General features: G+C 43.6%; 1 protein-coding gene across 1 annotated transcript in view; it reads left to right on the plus strand.

Moving 5' to 3' along the window:
- LOC107297935 (cation-independent mannose-6-phosphate receptor) overlaps window positions 1-17,345 on the plus strand; it is a 66,666-nt gene that overhangs the window by 36,031 nt on the left and 13,290 nt on the right. Inside the window, exons 17-23 of the mRNA XM_015827301.1 lie at window positions 112-227; window positions 663-828; window positions 4,528-4,707; window positions 12,934-13,035; window positions 13,785-13,886; window positions 14,402-14,567; window positions 15,785-15,952. Coding sequence (XP_015682787.1) covers window positions 112-227; window positions 663-828; window positions 4,528-4,707; window positions 12,934-13,035; window positions 13,785-13,886; window positions 14,402-14,567; window positions 15,785-15,952 — 1,000 coding nt within the window. The remainder of the gene's footprint in view (window positions 1-111; window positions 228-662; window positions 829-4,527; window positions 4,708-12,933; window positions 13,036-13,784; window positions 13,887-14,401; window positions 14,568-15,784; window positions 15,953-17,345) is intronic.

Here is a 17,345-nt window from a genome sequence, read left to right on the forward strand (position 1 = left end):
CTGGTGGAAAAGCCTGAATCTGTGTCTTAACCTGAAACGTCTCGTTTTGAATTGTCATGATATTGATATGCTATATTTCCAATCTTGGTTGTTTGCTTTCTGATAACTTAGGAGGAAGACAGTTTCACCTACAACTTCAAGTTGTATACTCAGTATGCTTGTCCAGAAATACCTACAGAATGTGTTGTAACAGATCCTAAAACCATGGAGCAATATGATCTGTCAAGGTAAACAAGAAAACAATGTAAATTCTAAATATGTGGAAGAATTCTCAGTTAGCAATTTTTCCAAGCCAAAAAACAACTTTATATTTTAATCTTAATACTACTTTGCATTGATCAGCAGTGCTGTCATTATGCTTAACTATCAGAGAATCAGTTTGTAATGGAAAAATAGCTTATTACCTTACAACTCCTAAAGGCTGCCCATGTATAGTTTTAATTGTTCATCCATCAGTATGGATGTTTCTGAGGTGAATAAGTTGTATTAAATCTTATTTTCTCAATACTGTGTTTTAAATAAACAGTGTATATTTCTGTGCTTATCTCAGGGAAATGTATGAATACAATTATTTCTGCCTTATTTCTGAATACATTGTTGCCAACTATAATGTTTTTATTTTTAAAAACTGACATATTTAATAATTTTTAATCCATTTTTAGTTTATCGTTATTTGGCAATGTAAAAGAAAACTGGTTTGCAATGGACAACTCGGGAGAGAATGTTCACAGAAAGTACTACATTAATGTCTGCCGACCTTTGAACCCCATCTCAGGATGTGATAGAAAAGCATCCATTTGTGAAATGACGTTCAAAAAGGGTGAGAGTGTAAGTATATCCATTCTATAGAGAGACAAAATCAAAACTAACTTTGGAGTTCTCCTTTACTTTGTATTCCTGGGTATTTATACAATACTGGTAGTCCCCAAGGTACAAACCTAATGGAGCCTGGCCATTAGGCTCATAAGTAAAAAAAACTCATCAAATGAATCAGACTCAATTTTACAAATTTTTAAAATCAAATTCATTAATTAAATCAAAAGGGTTGTTAAATGAACGAAGATCTAACTATTTCCTCAGGTAGCTGACATGTTAACTGAACTGAGAGGATTTCCCGCCAGCTGCCAATCAGCTGTTTCCAGCTCAGGAACTAAATTGCCTCCAAGCAGGGATTAGAGCCATTGCATTTACTTAAAAAACAAAAAACAAAAAAAAACCTGCTGCTAGCCAGCTCAAGCATCTTCAACTAGCTGTGGAGCTGGGGGGCGGGGAGGCATTGCTTTAAAAAAAACAATAACTTGCCACTAATTAGCCAGGCATCTAGAGGGAGATGGGGGATGAATTTGCAGAACTCTCGGCTTACAATAGTAACAGAGATGGAAGGGACCTTGAGATCACCTAGTCTAACCCACTGCTCTAACAAGAGAGTATTTCTGATAAATGCCTATCTAGTCTCTTCTTAAAAGCTTCTGGTGATGGGGCACCCAAAACTTCTGGAGGCAATTTAAATTTAAAACCTACAGTTTAGTTTATGAGCTGCAACCATTATTAGTACATGACCGAAATTTCTCAGTTAAGAGGTCCTCTACCATGGTTTGATAAGGATTGCGTAGAAGCCAAGAAAGCCCTTAACTTGGCATGCAAGGAGTACAGAAGAGAGACTGGATATGGCAATAAAGCAATTCTTAAACAGTTACTTACACTCAAAAAACAATTCAAGCAATTGATTGCATTCAAGAAGAAACAGGACACAAGGTCTTCCTGGGAACAGCTCATTGTGGCAGCAAAGCAAAAGAACTCCTCCTTATTTTGGCGTCTAATAGCTTGCCACTCTGAAAGAATTTATACCCCATTAAGACTGTCATATATCTCCTATAACCTGGGAACTTCATATACCTTTCCAGCGAGAGTACAAGGTCTATAATGAAGGATTTACCTGAGTGGCCTCCAGTTTCAGAGTCTGAAATTAAATCCCTCATTGGCCAACTCAGGATCGGGAAGGTTCCAGGAGCTGACTTCATTTTGGCCGAATTACTAAAGAATAATATGGAATGGTGGATACCCGTCCTGGCAGCACTATTCACCTATATTGACTCCACTGGCCATGTCCCAGAGGATTGGGGCTTGGCAATTGTGGTCCCAATTTATAAAAAGGGAAAGAGAGATGACCCTGCGAATTACCGACCAATAAGTCTGCTAAATATAATCAGAAAACTCTATGCCAACACCTTCAAGATAAATTAAAGGAGTTGCTGGATCTTGAGAACCTGATTGTCGGGTTTAGAGAGGGGAGAGGCACTATAGATCAGTGCTTAGTTCTTCATCATTTGATTGAAAAATATGCATCAGATAGACCTGTATCATTATACGCTGCCTTTATAGTTCTTAAGGCAGCTTTTGACATGGTTACAAGGACTAAGCTATGGGAGAAGCTGGAAGCTGCCTCAATTGATCACAAACTACTCCATCTGTTACATGCCTTACATACCAAAACATCCCTCAAGGTGAGGTGTAATATGCAAGGGTCTCTCTCGAGGTCAGTTGAAACTCAAAAGGGGGTTAAATGAGTGCATTTTGGCCCCCTTGTTCTTCAATTTTTACATAAATGATATGGTAAAATGGTTAAATAATCCAAATTACCACCTCCAAAAAATAGGTGACTGAAGCATTGCTCTGCTGCTCTATGCAGATGACATTGTGATTCTCTCCAGGACTCCAATTAGCCTTAAAAGAGCCTTGCGAGCCCTTGTCCAGTATTGCAAATATAATAAACTGGACATAAATTATGAGAAAACAAAGGTTATGGCTTTTGCAAAAAAGGCCAAAACGGTACTCGTATTTAACTAGCCACAAAATAGAGCAGGTACCACCTTTAAGTACCTAGGGGTGGTCATCCATTCCACTGGCTCACGAAAAGCCCATGGAGAATACGCGGCTGCCTCTGGCCAACGATCAGCGAATGCTATTCTTAATTTTTTCCGCACAAAGGGAGGACACTGTTCCAGCTGCAATTAAGCTCTTTCTGGCCAAGTCACTAGCACAGCTTCACTACGGGACCTTGTTCAGACCCTCAGTGTTTTACACCACTGGAAAGAGTTCAATCCAAATTTATCAGAACAATTCTCCAGATGCCACGCTGTGTCCCAAACGCACTTCTGTGCCTGGAGACAGGATTGATAAAAGTCGAAGCAAGAATCTGTATAGCTTCCTTAAACATCTGGCTAAGGCTTAATTGCTTCCCGCAAGGCCTTGCTCCATTAATTCTTCAAGATAAATTCTCCTCTTCATGGATCAAGGCAGTCAAGTCCAACTTGCCAAACTAGGCTTCTCGCCAGCCTCAATTCTCAAATTGGACTACGCAAAACAAACCTTGTGTCAAAGGATAAAGGACATTGAGAGGCAAGCGGACTTAGGTATGGCTCCGCTGTTTCTGGCTCCAGACTCTTATTAGATACGTGGTTACACCTGCCAGGTATCTTAGTCAATTAGAGTCAGAAAACCACCGGAAAGCATTCTCGCTTGCACGGTGCCATGCTTTTCCATCGGCCGTCCTGTACAGCAAGTATAAAAAGATACCATTGGCAGAAAGATTCTGTTCCTGTGGCTCAGGAGAGGTGGAGACCATTGGACACATACTCCTTTGATGTTCCTTCTATAGACCTATTCGGAAAAAAACATATACTCCCCATAATTGATAGGTATCCTGGTCGTTTGGAAAGCATTTATCTCCAGTGGCTGTTTAAGGACGAGCAGGCAATGATCACTGTGCAGATGGCTAGATTCTGCGCAGCAGCATTGGGGATTCGACAGAAACATAAACAAACATTTTAGATCTTTTTAATAATCTTTTATGATTAATTTTATTATGCGTTTTAATCCAGCATTAGACTATAAAAAAAATAAAAAAAAATAAAAAACCCCTACAGTAATATATGCTAATTTCCAAACTAAAAGCTCAATAGTTTGCAAACTCAGTTTGCAAAGTACAGTACTTAAAAAGCAGAACAGTTCCCAAAGTGCTTGCAAACTATAGAATAATAAAAACAAATATTTTAAAATACTTGCAGAAGTAATTGTAACACTCGAGCCCAGGCAGTAGCAGATTGCAGCAAAAGCAAAAACCGGTGCTGGCTTGGCTCTTGTTTGGCCATGTGATCAGGGACAAAAAAACCAAACAAACCCCAAGCCCTTCCCGCTTCTCATATCCCGGAATGGCCCAGGCAAGTCATAGAGGTAAAAATGGCCACCGCTACAGTAGAAACTGAAACCAAGTCACATGGCTACAGAGGCCTCTTTGGTTGCAATTTTAAATTTCTAATGTAAGTACTCTTTCTAAATTAATTCGTTTTTTGTGAAAACTTGCTAAATAAATGCTTGTACCTGGGGGATTACATGTATATGGGTAAGATTTGGAGAATTTTTATAATCTTTACAGAAAGAATTGTGCATATTTTATTGTATTATTTTAAATATTTTTTTTCTTATAAATGCCTTTACTTTAGAAAGATTTCGTTCCTCTCATTTCAGGCCGGCTCTTCTAAAATTTCCAATAGTAACCTTGGGATAGCCTTGCAAAGTCCCATTTTTGAAGGACATGGCAGAATCCTTTTAAATTACACCGGTGGCTCTCTGTGCGTAAGGGCAGATGATGACAAGTCAGAACCTTTCTCAAGCCTCATCCATCTTATTTGTGCCAAGGGCCTTCTTGTAAGTTTCTGATGGGTTATTTATTTATTTATTTATTTATTTTTTAATGATGCCTATCTCCCCTAAAAGTGACTCTGGGTGGCTGGCATCATTCTTGCACTGTAGCTTCATACTGTTATAGAATTTGACCACCACTATATAAGAGTAGAAAACATCTTATAGATGATTTCTTTGATTTTTCTTGTCATATTTTATATATTTATTAATTTTAAAAATTTATATAGCCACCCATCTCACAAGTTACTCTGGGTAGCATACAATAAATCTAAATAACAATAAAACATAGATACCAACTGTTATTATTAAAAACATTAAAAACTATAAAAGTTCAGCTAAAAATGGATAAAGAGGTGTCAATAATAATAGAGCCATCTTACTAGTTTACTAGTTCTCTGGGATTTCCAGACCGGGTGCCAACCTAACTTCTGGGAGAATATTCCAGAGTGTGGATGCCAGAGCCGAGAAAGTTGCCACCTAGAGTCCTCTACTAAATCCGGTGGCACAGAAAGATGTAATAGGGAAGAGACAGTCCTCAAATGACCCAATCCCATGCCATGTAAGGATTTAAAGCTTGAATTGGAGCTGGAAAAAAAACTGGCAACCAATGCAGCAGTTTTGGAGCAGAGGTGTAGCAAGTGTTCTCCAGCACTGGAGATGGAGGATCCACCCATGGGTTGAGACTGTATTCCTGCCCAATCAGATCAAGTCAGCCAAAGTTGTCACGCCCTGTCCTTGGACATATGCCCAGTCTTGACTTGATCTTGCCCATGGACAGGACGTACAACTCTGGCTCCATAGGTACAGTCTAGACCCTTAGTGAATTTTCCATCTCCTTGCTAGTACCTTTTAGAAATTTGGATCCCCTAATATAAATTTAATTGTCTAATTCAGCCACTGATCCTCAGCCATATTAGAACAGCTCTACTGTGGGGGGAGTAAGGAAAGAATCATTGGAAAACAGAAGGGGGCCCCTTCTCTTTTCCCTCCCCCCAAGAGCTCTTAAAACTTAGGTAAGGTGGCTGAGTTTTTCTTGCCCCTGGTGCTAACAGCGTCTAGATACCAGGAATCCTACCGGAGCTCGCGGCTGCGGGCCCGGTGGCCGTTAGGCCTCACTAGATAGCAGGTTTTTTCAGCAGCCTCGGAGACGTGCGCGCGCCCAGAACGGACTCCGATCGGCTTTTAACAAAGCCGATTGCAGTTTCCTTGAGCGGCGGTGACGGCTTGTACCAGCGTTTGAGGCCACAGCGAGCCTTAAAACGTGAGGCAAAGTCTCCCTTCAGCGGTCAAACCGATCGTCGTTCGAGCGCGCGGCCGCCATTTTGGGGACCGCACGATCGCGACGGCTGTGCTGATTCTGATCGCGAAGGCCTTGGTAAGCTGTTGAGGCCTCCGATCTCAAGGGAAATAGCACCGGCTGAGTTGCTAATCCCCCTCTAGCCCGAATTGGAGCTCCCGTTCCAATCTCGGAGGACTTCTTTTTCCTGAGAGGAACAGCGGGGCTGTCGTGTCGGGCGCGACCGCCATTTTAAGGGCGCGGCCGCCATTTTAGGGTGCGGCCGCCATTTTGATTGCGCGACCACGAGGCTCCACTATTGCAAGCTTACATAGGCTTATTATAGTACAATTGAGACCGTGGTCAGGCAGCGGCCGCCATTTTATATTGGGCAGCGGATCAGTTAAAAACCGTTGGCCACCAACAAGATTTAGACAATAGGAACCATAACAGTTCTCTTTTTTCCCTGGCTTGGTGCATCCTGGGCTAAATTATCAGGCAGCCTTGTGGAACAACTGCAGCCTCTTTTGTGCTGTTCTTGTCCATAGCTTCAATAATCTCTGGAAGTATTCTGGCGTGCATCAGGTTTAACTTCTTCCAGTAATTCGCGGACTTACGGTGACCCCTCAGAGCACCGGTCCTTGTCTGTGACACGTTTCCACGGGCACCAGGCACTCCCATAGCGTGTCTGTCGTTGCCTGTGATTGCATTGGTACCTGGGTCCCAGGCGTCCTCTGGAATTGCGTCTGGCCGCACCCAAGGTGGTGATTCCCTCTAGATACCGGAGAGGCCCCCAATCGAGCCCCAGTGCTATCAGAGGATGGAAAGCATGGAGCCCCTTGAGAAGGAGGTCGTGTCCCCTTCATTGGCTGGCATGAGCTCTATGCCACCTCATCCGGACGGATCTGAAAGGGCTGCGCAAAATACAAAGAAAAAATCTGCAAAAAAGTCATTCAAGGGGGCAGATAAGCACGCCACCAGGAGACACCAAGCTCTGGAAAGGGAGTTCGCTAGGGCACAGAAAATCGCTTGACTGCACAATTCTCAGACTGGGGGGTGGGTGCAGGAGTCACAGATTCCACTTACTCAGTCGCCTCAACGTATACCAGAGGCCACTTTCACGCCTACAGCGGCTGGGCTTCGCCAGACCGAACAGCTTTCTTTCCCTTCAGAGGAGCGATTGTCCATGTCGATTGCTCAGGCAGTGGACCGCGCTCTGAACGCTAGGGCACTTCCTAAACCTCCAGTCATAGTCCCCCCCCTACCCCACATCAGACAGATGTACCTCAGTCCGGCCCCTCTTCACCTGCTGAATCCTTGTATTCTGAGGGGTTGTCGCTGCCTGATCAGGGCTCTGACCAGGAGTTTCCGATGTCTGGGGAAGAACAGTCGGCGGACGCTCCGGCGCCCACTGGAATGTTCCACTCTTCGGCATTTGTTACATTGCTCCGCAAGGTCTCTTCCACCGCACACCGTGGTTCTGAGCCCACTTCCGCAGCGACTACTGTTGCTCCCGATTCGGATTTTGATTCAAATTTTATTGAACCGGTGGCAGCTCAACACCGGATCCCATGTCCGCCCATGTTTCTAACTGCGGTAAAGAAGCAATGGGCGCTACCAGCCTCCTTTCCTCTTCCCAGTGCCACGGGAAAAAAAGCTATTCAACGTGGCCAAGGAATTGGAGGAAGCGCTGGAGGTCCCTGCGGTGGACGAGCCTTTCGGACCATTGATTTCTCCAACAGCCATAGCTGGGGATGTGTCGGAAGCATTGAAGTCGGAGGACCGTAAGTGCGAGTTATCCTTTCGCAGGATTCACCAGGCATCCGCTTGGGCCATTAGGGCAGCGACCTCAGCGTCGTTCTTCACTAGAGCCGCCCACCGTTGGCTAAAACAGCTGCAGGCCCGCACCCCCAAAGATGATGTCCGATCTCAACAGGACATCAGTAAGATGGTTGCAGCAATGGAATACGCCTCGGATGCTACGCTCCAGGCGACTAAGTTTGCTTCCAGAGCTATGGCTTCAGGGATCACCAGTCGACGCATGCTTTGGCTTAAGCATTGGCATGCTGATGCCAAATCCAAGTGGCGTCTGTCCTCTGCCCCGTACCAGGGGGGTAAATTATTCGGTGAGGCTTTGACTCCTTATCTCTCAGAGAATAAGGATAAGTGCAAAGTGCTCAACCATATCCTTAAGAAATTTGACAAGAGGCAAAATTATGTCACCCGTAGGCAGTCCTTTCGGGGGGGGAATAGGTACAATTATTCAAACTCCTTTCGTCCCTTCCCGCCCAGACCGGAACGACAAGAGGGACAGTTTGACAGGCCGGCGAGCAAGCCCAGGCAACAATACCAGGGCAATCAGGGGAAGCGACCCTTTCGTGGGAGCGGCAGGCCATTTCGTCGCTCCAGGTGACTCCCCGGCTACGGGACCTCCCATAGGGGGCAGACTGTCGCTATTCTTCCACCAATGGGAGGTCATCACCACGGACAAGGGGGTTCTGAACACGATAAGGTCCGGCCTCTATCTGGAGTTCATCTCCACACCTGTAAACAGGTTCATGTCTTGCCCATTCCCCCGAAACCTAGCCAGAAGAACCCTGATGAGCCAGGCCATCCAGCATCTTCTGGAGATAAGGGCCGTAGAAACCGTTCCGGTGGACCAGAGAGGTCGGGGATTTTACTCCGTCCTCTTTGTAGTTCCAAAACCGTCAGGAGGATGGAGAGCCATCCTAGATCTAAAAAATTTGAATCATCATATAAAATATCAAAAATTCAAGATGCAGACGCTCCGCTTCATTTTAGGGAGCGTGAGAAAGGGAGACTTCCTGACATCCATCGATCTCACGGAAGCGTATCTCCATATCCCCATCTCTGTCGATCACCGGCGGTTTCTACGGTTCAGTTACAAGGGAGAGCATTATCAATACAGCGTTCTACCCTTTGGCCTCTCGTCGGCCCCCAGGGTGTTTACCAAGATCCTGGCGGTCCTGGCAGCTCGCCTGCATATGGTACCGATCAGGGTCCAGTGTTACCTGGACGACATCCTGATCCAGTCGACCTCTGCCCGCTCGGCACGACTGGATCTCGACCGGGTAGTACGGCTTCTCCAGGATCACGGGTTCTCGGTAAACTTCCCCAAGAGTCATATGGTCCCCACGACTCGGCTATTGCATTTAGGGGCCGTCATAGACACCAGGGAATGCCGGGTGTATCTGTCTCAGGAACGCTTGAACAACCTGAGAAAATCCATCCGCCAAGTACGCAAGGGGCAGAAGGTTTCTCTGCTCAGCCTTTCCAGGGTGCTAGGACAGATGATATCAGCCTTAGACATAGTGCCGTGGGCCAGGCTCCACTCCAGGGAATTGCAGTGGTTCCTACTCCCCTTTCAGAGGCAAAACATCAGTGCCTCTCAGAAAAGGGTGAGGCTTCCATCTCAGACCTCGCTTTCCCTCAAATGGTGGCTGTCCCCAGCCGTCCTCAAAGGGTCGTTGTTCAAGGAGCCGGAGCGGCTCCTACTCACGTCCGATGCAAGCCGCTTTGGATGGGGGGCGCATCTTCGTTCCCACTGGGCACAGGGCCGTTGGTCTCATTCAGACCTCCGCCACGACATCAACTGGTTGGAACTGAGGGCCATACATCTAGCTCTCCTTCACTTCCACAGCCAGGTCTGAGGGCGTCATGTACTTGTCCTCATGGACAACATGACTGCCAAGGCTCATGTAAACAGGCAGGGGGGCACTCATTCTCGGACTCTTCTGAACGAGGCGCTAATATTGGAGACCTGGGCGGAACACAATCTAGCGTCCATCAAGGCCGAGCACATCTCGGGGAAAGACAATACCCAGGCAGATGTCTTGAGCAGAGCGACAATAGACCACTCAGAGTGGAGGATTCACCCGAGGGTCTTCAAAGAGGTCTGCCATCGCTTTGGTCTACCTTTAGTGGACCTATTCGCCTCGCCGGCCAACACCCAGCTCCCCCGCTTTTTCTCCCGCTTCCCGTCTCAGGGAGCGGAGCAGATAGATGCACTGCGCTCTCCATGGCCTCGGGGTCTGCTGTATGCCTTTCCACCTCTCCCTCTTCTTCCGGCGGTGGTACGCAAACTACTCCGGGAAGATGCGGAGATTCTCCTTGTCCCGTATTGGCCACGGAGACCGTGGTTTGCCGACCTGCTGGGTCTCTCCATAACAGATCCGTGGAAGATTCCGCCAGACAGGATATCACTCAGTCAGGGAACCATCCTACATCCGGATCCCCAGTGGCTACAGCTAGCCGTCTGGCACTTGAGCGCAACTATTTGTCGAGGCAATCTTGCTCTGTAAGAGTCATTGAGGTTATACAGGCATCCTGTTAACCATCCACGAATCGCATCTATGAGGCCACGTGGAAAAACTTCTGTGCTTGGTGCGACAAACATAAGTTGTCTCTCTCACCACTCAATATTCCTAATGTTCTGGAATTTTTAGCTGAGAGTCTGGACAAAGGTTTGGCCCCTAATACCTTACGTAGGCAACTAGCTGCACTTTCTACTGTTCTCGCCTGGGAACACGGAGGGTCGTTAGCTCACCACCCACTGCTACGCTCCTTTCTTAAGGGAGCAGCTAACATCAGGCCGCCGACAGTACATAGATACCCGTCCTGGGAGTTGCCCCGGGTTCTTAGGGCTCTAACAAGGGCGCCCTTCGAGCCATTAACGTCGTGCGATATGAGTCACCTGTCTCATAAGGCAGCCTTTTTAGTGGCCATCACGTCGGCTCGACGTATATCAGAGCTGGCGGCACTGTCGGTCCGTAAGGATCTGTGCATTTTTCACCCGGATCGTGTGGTACTCCGTCTGGACCCTACCTTTGTCCCAAAGGTGAATTCGTTCTTTCACAGGAGCCAAGAGGTTATTCTACCGGACTTTTGTCCCAGACCATCACGTACCCTGGAACAGCAATGGCATTGCTTAGATGTCCGCAGGGCGCTCCGTTACTATATTGCACGGACGGCGGATTTCCGCACATCAGAAGCCCTGTTTGTCTCCTTTCACCCCTCTTCCAAGGGTAGAAAGGTTTCCTCTTCCACCATTGGCAGGTGGATTAGGGCGTACATCACCGAGGCATATCGAGCGGAGTCATTGCCGGTCCCACGAGGGGTCACAGCGCACTCCACACGGAGCGCTTCTACTTCTGCGGCTTGGAACACTCAGGCAACCATCGAGGAGGTTTGTAGAGCGGCCACATGGTTCACTCCATCTCCTTTTATTCGGCACTACAAGGTCGATAAATTTGCCTCGGCGGAGGCTTCCTTTGGAAGGAGGGTCCTCCAGCAAGTAGTTTGCCAAAGTGCCACACCGGACCAGTCTGCTTCCCTCCCTCAGGGACAGTAGGCTTTGGTATGTCCCATGGGTGGATCCTCCATCTCCAGTGCTGGAGAAGGGGCGTTGTCTTACCTGAACGCCTTTTCTCAGCACGGAGATGGAGGATCCACCTCCCTCCCTCTTTCTAGAGAATTGTTTAGCCTAGTAGGTAATTAGTGTAGGAGCCAGTACGTCATCGATCAGTCAAGTGCTACGCTCGCGTCAAGACTGGGCATATGTCCAAGGACAGGGCGTGATAACTTTGGCTGACTTGATCTGATTGGGCAGGAATACAGTCTCAACCCATGGGTGGATCCTCCATCTCCGTGCTGAGAAAAGGCGTTCAGGTAAGACAACGCCCCTTCTATGAGGAACTCACGTAACTGTCCACACTGCTGCATTTTGCACTAGGTGAAGTTTCCAGGTACTCTTCAAGGGCAGCCTGATGTAGAGCATATTACAATAGTACAACTTGGAGGTTATAGGGATGAGGGAGTGTAAAGAGAACCCCTTGATCTAGGAATGAGCGCAACTGATGCACAATACAATGTCGTGTGAAGGCCCTTCTAGCCACGACTGCCACCTGCTTGCTGGTAAGAGCTGTGAGTTGTGAGTCCAGGAGGACCTCCAGATTGTACATGTCTACTTTGGGCAGTGTAATTCCATTGAGCAGCAAAGATGGCTTAGTGATAAAATGTAAATGGATTTTACATTTGTTCACTTGGAGTAGAATGAATAATCATTATATCATAATAGTCCAAAATATGCTTTGAAACTTTTGTGACTCATTTCATCTTCATCTAGCTGAAGTATCATTCATTCAAGAGTGGAAATAAAGCACAATCAAAGAAGCCCTAGAATTTTCAGAAATATAAAAAACTGGAATATTCTCAAAGCACCTTAACATGGAACACATATACCTAGTTATTACAGTATGCTGAATAATGTTGGAAAATCAGAACAAAGGGGAATAGGATGGAGTATCCAGTTAATTAATTTAATTAACTAATTAAATAAATTAGGATTAATTTAGTTTTCTATCACAGATTATAGTATTAAAAGTGATATAACTGCAAGATAAACTATTTTAGGTTTTTGGATTTCATTCCTAAGTAGAAGTGATGATGGTTGAGCAAGTTCTGTGTTTTAGAGAAGGGGTCTCCAACCCCTGGTCCGTGGACCAGCACCAGGTCGCGGCATGCCAGAAACCAGGCCGCACAAACAAGTGAAGCCACATCCATGAGATGCAGGCAGCATGTGAAACCACGCCCCCTCCAGTCCACGGAAAAACCTCTCTCCATAGAACCAGTCCCTGGTGTCCAAAAGATTGGGGGCCACTGTTTTAAAGGACAGTTGAGTGCATTCCGCTTAGTCTGTAGCCATGCTATTTTCTAGTTGCCTAGGTACTAATCACGTCCAACTCTGCTTAGTTTTTCAGTATTGCTCAGATTGAAACAATGACCTATTTCATATTTACTTATCTCTCTTTCAAAGCAATTTCAAAATTGACATGTTATCCTCCCAAAGGTTTGTTCTAAAATTGGCAAAAGAAATATGTGTGTTCATTTTAATATATTCCTTACCTTAACATTGGGACCTGTTATATTTCCAGAATAGCAGCCCGAGATTTTTAGAGCTGAAAGACTGTATTGCAACTTTTCTGTGGGAAACTGAAGCTGCCTGTCCAGTCACTACTACACAAGGAGAGTCTCAGGTAAGCGCAGAAAAGGCTTATACTTGCATGCTTATACTTGCATGTAAAGATGGATTATAAGGATTCATAAATATAGATGTGAATCCTCATAATCCAATCTTTTGCTTATTGATTTGAAATTCAGTCTGAGAAAGCTTGCATGCATGCTATAGGTGAAAATCTTGTTTCAGCTGCCTATTCCTTCTTCTTTCCAAAAACTCAATAATTCTAGTTTTACATTTTTACCCAGCAACTCATTATTAATTTTTAGTTCAAAGAAAGGCTTCTGGGAGAAGACTAAGACAGTAGAGGCAAGCAGTAGAAGCAAGCAAATTTACAAAAAGCTCTAAATAGGATACTGATGTTAGAATTCACTTTTATTCAACTTCTTACAATATCTTTTTTTTTTAATCAGATTTTCCTAGATTATTCTCTTAAAGATTTTATTGGGGCAAACTTTAAAGTCTGTTTTTTTAAAAACTTCCAAGGAAGATGTGAGACACAAATAGCATAGCCCTTAAACCTTGTATATGATTCATCAAACAAGATTTGGGACTAACACTGCTGTAGATAGAGGGCACTTTCGTAAATATTAGTAATTTTACTTTACTTGATATCCTTTGACTTTCAACAAGATAAATATCCTGAATATAAATAGCTTTGAATTTACCTCTAGATAATCATAACTATATGGTAGATATTACTTCCTTGACTTTTTATTTCCAAGGCTGCAAATGTTTTAAGTTTATGAATTGTGTCTTTTCCTGCAGAGCTGCTCTGTAAAAGACCCAAACACTGGATTTCTATATAACCTGGAACCATTAGCTTTGGAAAAAGCATACATTGTTGAAGGAATTAAGAAGAGCTACATGGTAATAATTTTCATTTCTGAGTTCTTGTGTTTTTTTCTGAAGTGAGTTAATAAATTGGTTTGCTTTCTTGAGGAAAGTATAAAAAGCACTCAGAACCATATCTTGTGTATTGTGAAAAGAATTCCTGATAATAGTAGCATTAATAAACAGCAAACAAATATACTGTGAGCTACATATTGGGAAAAGCTCTAGCCCAAGAACTGAACAAATGATTTATATGCAGGATTTAGTAGTCAAAAGTAAAATACAGGTCATTTAAATCCTGCAAGGCTGCTATGAAACAGAACAGAAAATACTGAGTTATGATGAGTTAGATGGGCTAGTTAGATGGGTAAAAGGCAGCTTCCAGAGCTGTTACTGTGGAATTAGAATTTTTCATGTCAAACTCAAAACCTACATTTATATTCTGTATCACTTTGGCTGAGCTAAGTGAATAAAAAAGGAGTGTGGTCTTGATAATTATGTGCATCAAATAGTAGAAAATTAACATATATTGATTGTGTTCAATTTCTTAGATAAGTATTTGTAGACCAGCCAAGGAATGTGGGCCTATTCATGGTACTGAAGTTGATGATTCAATTGGTGGATGTGAAACAGAAGACCTACAACATATTCGCTTGGTGAAACTGAACAAAACTCTTCAGTTGTCTACAGAAGGATATCTATCACTTATTTATACAGGTAAAGTGAGTGTGGCTTACTTTGTAAATGTTTGCCTTCCAGTATAGTCACCATCACATGTTTTCGAGAGATAATATTTAGTCATTATACAGTGCTCATCCCCTCAGGCTTTCTTCTGCAGTTCCTGCAGTTCCTGCAGTTCCTCAGGCTTCCTTCTCTAGTTCCTAGAGCTCATATCTAAAGAAACACCTATTATTTTTAATTCAAAGGAAAGGAAAGAATCAATGTACAATGTACAGCTTACCCTAGAAATTGTATATACTTGCCCATCTTCTGAATCCGCAGACAAAAATGTTTAATGCTTCTTCAGATTCCTGTAAAAAAAAAGAGATTGGAGCTTAAAAATCTGGAGATGTGGAATTCAAGATATATAAGAAAGCCTAATAAGAGAGATTGTAGAAAATGTTCATTGCTTACAGGGTATAATTTATCTCCATCATACTTTAATATTTCCTCTTTCTTTGACCTATAACAGTGAATGTATCTTGATTCAGTCATGGAAACATCATTTTATTTTTAAAAAATACACGATGAACTTGGGTGAAAGTCTTTCCCTTGCCATCCCTTAAAACAGGGGTTCTCAACCTTGGCAACTTTAAGACTTGTGGACTTCAACTCCCAGAATTTCTCAGCTGGCTGAGGAATTCTGGGAGTTGAAGTCCACAAGTCTTAAAGTTGCCAAGGTTGAGAACCCCTGCCTTAAAACCATCATATTTCTCCCTTCATTGAACTGTATTGTTCTTGTGGGGTTTTTTGTTCGTTACTGTCTGATGTTCCAATGTGTGCAGATTTAAAGGAACAACATATATATAGTATTCCTTGTTGAGCCACCACTTGCTCAGTGACTGAAGTTATGATGGTCCTGAACAAAGAGATTTACGCCTAACCGTTGTAGCTGTGGCTGTTACAGTATCCTCAAGGTCATGTGATAGCAGTTTGAATGTTTGGCAACTGGCTCACAATTACAACATTGCAGCATCCCTCACATGATTGCTGTTTGTTGCCTTTATTACTAGTTTCTGACAAGCAAATTCAATAGGGAAATCAGCAGGAGGTTGCAGATGACAATTCTGCGATGTTACGCCTAAGTGGGATTTGCCTAAAGACAGCAACTCAGACTTAGCAATGGAATTCCCAGCTCCAAGTACAGGAGTTAACCACTAACTGAAAAGAGTTGGAGAATACTTTTGTCTTGACGTTTTATTTTCATGTTTCAGGGCCCAATGACAGTTTCATCATTACTTTTACTTGTAATCAGTCCTATCCTGGAGAACTCAGATTTGTACATGAAGAAATGAATTCTGCACAAAATATTCATAATACTTACTTTAAGTTCTACACAGCCTTAGCCTGCCCACCTGCTCCAGTTGATTGCCAAGTCACTGGTGAGTAAACTAGAATAGGTAAATTTTCCATCTCTATTACTAAGTACTTTTATATATGTTTTCCCCTTACAATCAAATAGTAAGTGATGAAATTTCAGAATTAATAATACTACTACTAATAAAATTGGAAGGGTCCTTGGAGGTCATCTAGTCCAACCCCCTGCTCAGGCAGGAAACTCTATATCATTTCAGACAATTGGCTGTCAGTCTCTTCTTAAAAACTTCCAGTGTTGGAGCATTCAGAGCTTCTGGAGGCAGGTTGTTCCACTGATTAATTGTTCTAACTGTCAGGAAATTTCTCCTTAGTTGCTTCTCACTTTGGTTAGTTTCAGTCCGTTGCTTCTTGTCCTGCCTTCACATGCTTTGCAGAATAGCTTGATTCCCTCTTCTTTGTGTCAACTTCTATTGGAACACTGCTATCATGTCCCCCCTCGTCCTTCTCTTCATTAAACTAGATATACCCAATTCCAGCAACCATTCCTTATATGTTTTAGCCTCCAGTCCTGTAATCATATTTGTTGCTCTTCTCTGTACTCTTTCTAGAGTCTCAGCATCTTTTTTACATTGTGGTGATCAAAACTGGATGCAGTATTCCAAGTGTGGCCTTGTCAAGGCATTGTAAAGTGGTATTAATACTTCATGTGATCTTGATTCTATCCCTCTGTTAATGCAGCCTAGCACTGTGTTGGCTTTTTTGGCAGCTGCAGCACACTGCTGGCTCATATTTAAGTGATTGTCCACTAAGACTCCGAGATCCCTCTCACAGTTACTACTATTGAGCAAGATACCACCTATACTAGACCTGTACATTTGGTTTTTGTTGCCTAAATATAGAACCTTACTTTTTTCACCAATGAATTTCATTTTGTTAGATAGCACCCAATGTTCAAGTCTGTCAAAATTCTTCTGTATCTTAAGCCTATCTTCTGGAGTGCTGGCTATTCCTGCCAGCTTGGTGTCGTCTGCAGATTTGATGAGTTCCCCATCTATCCCCTCATCCAAATCATTGATGAAGATGTTGAAGAACACTGAGCCCAGAACAGAGCCCTGTTCTGAGTTACGGGGATCTGCATTATTTTCTAGAATCCAAAGATCCTTCAAGTGGAACCTGGTTTAAAAGATGTAGAATTTAAGAAATACTGAGCCCACATGTAAAGTGACTCCATTACCCTTCCATAGAAGGCATTAACTGTTTTTTAAACATAGCAGTATAATCTTTGATTTTTGAGGTGCTAGTCATTTTGTTCTTGTTCTATTTAGTAATTATTTTTGATTAAACTATAAACCGTTCCTTTTGCCTAAGGTACTGTAGTGGTTTTCTTTTTCTTGTAAATTAAATTAAAAAAGAAAGAAGAAACATTTAAGTGGTTTTTGTTGACTTAATACTGCAAAG

Source organism: Protobothrops mucrosquamatus, unplaced genomic scaffold (assembly GCF_001527695.2).
Source record: "Protobothrops mucrosquamatus isolate PMUCROS unplaced genomic scaffold, P.Mucros_1.0 scaffold3598, whole genome shotgun sequence".
NCBI lineage: Eukaryota > Metazoa > Chordata > Lepidosauria > Squamata > Viperidae > Protobothrops > Protobothrops mucrosquamatus.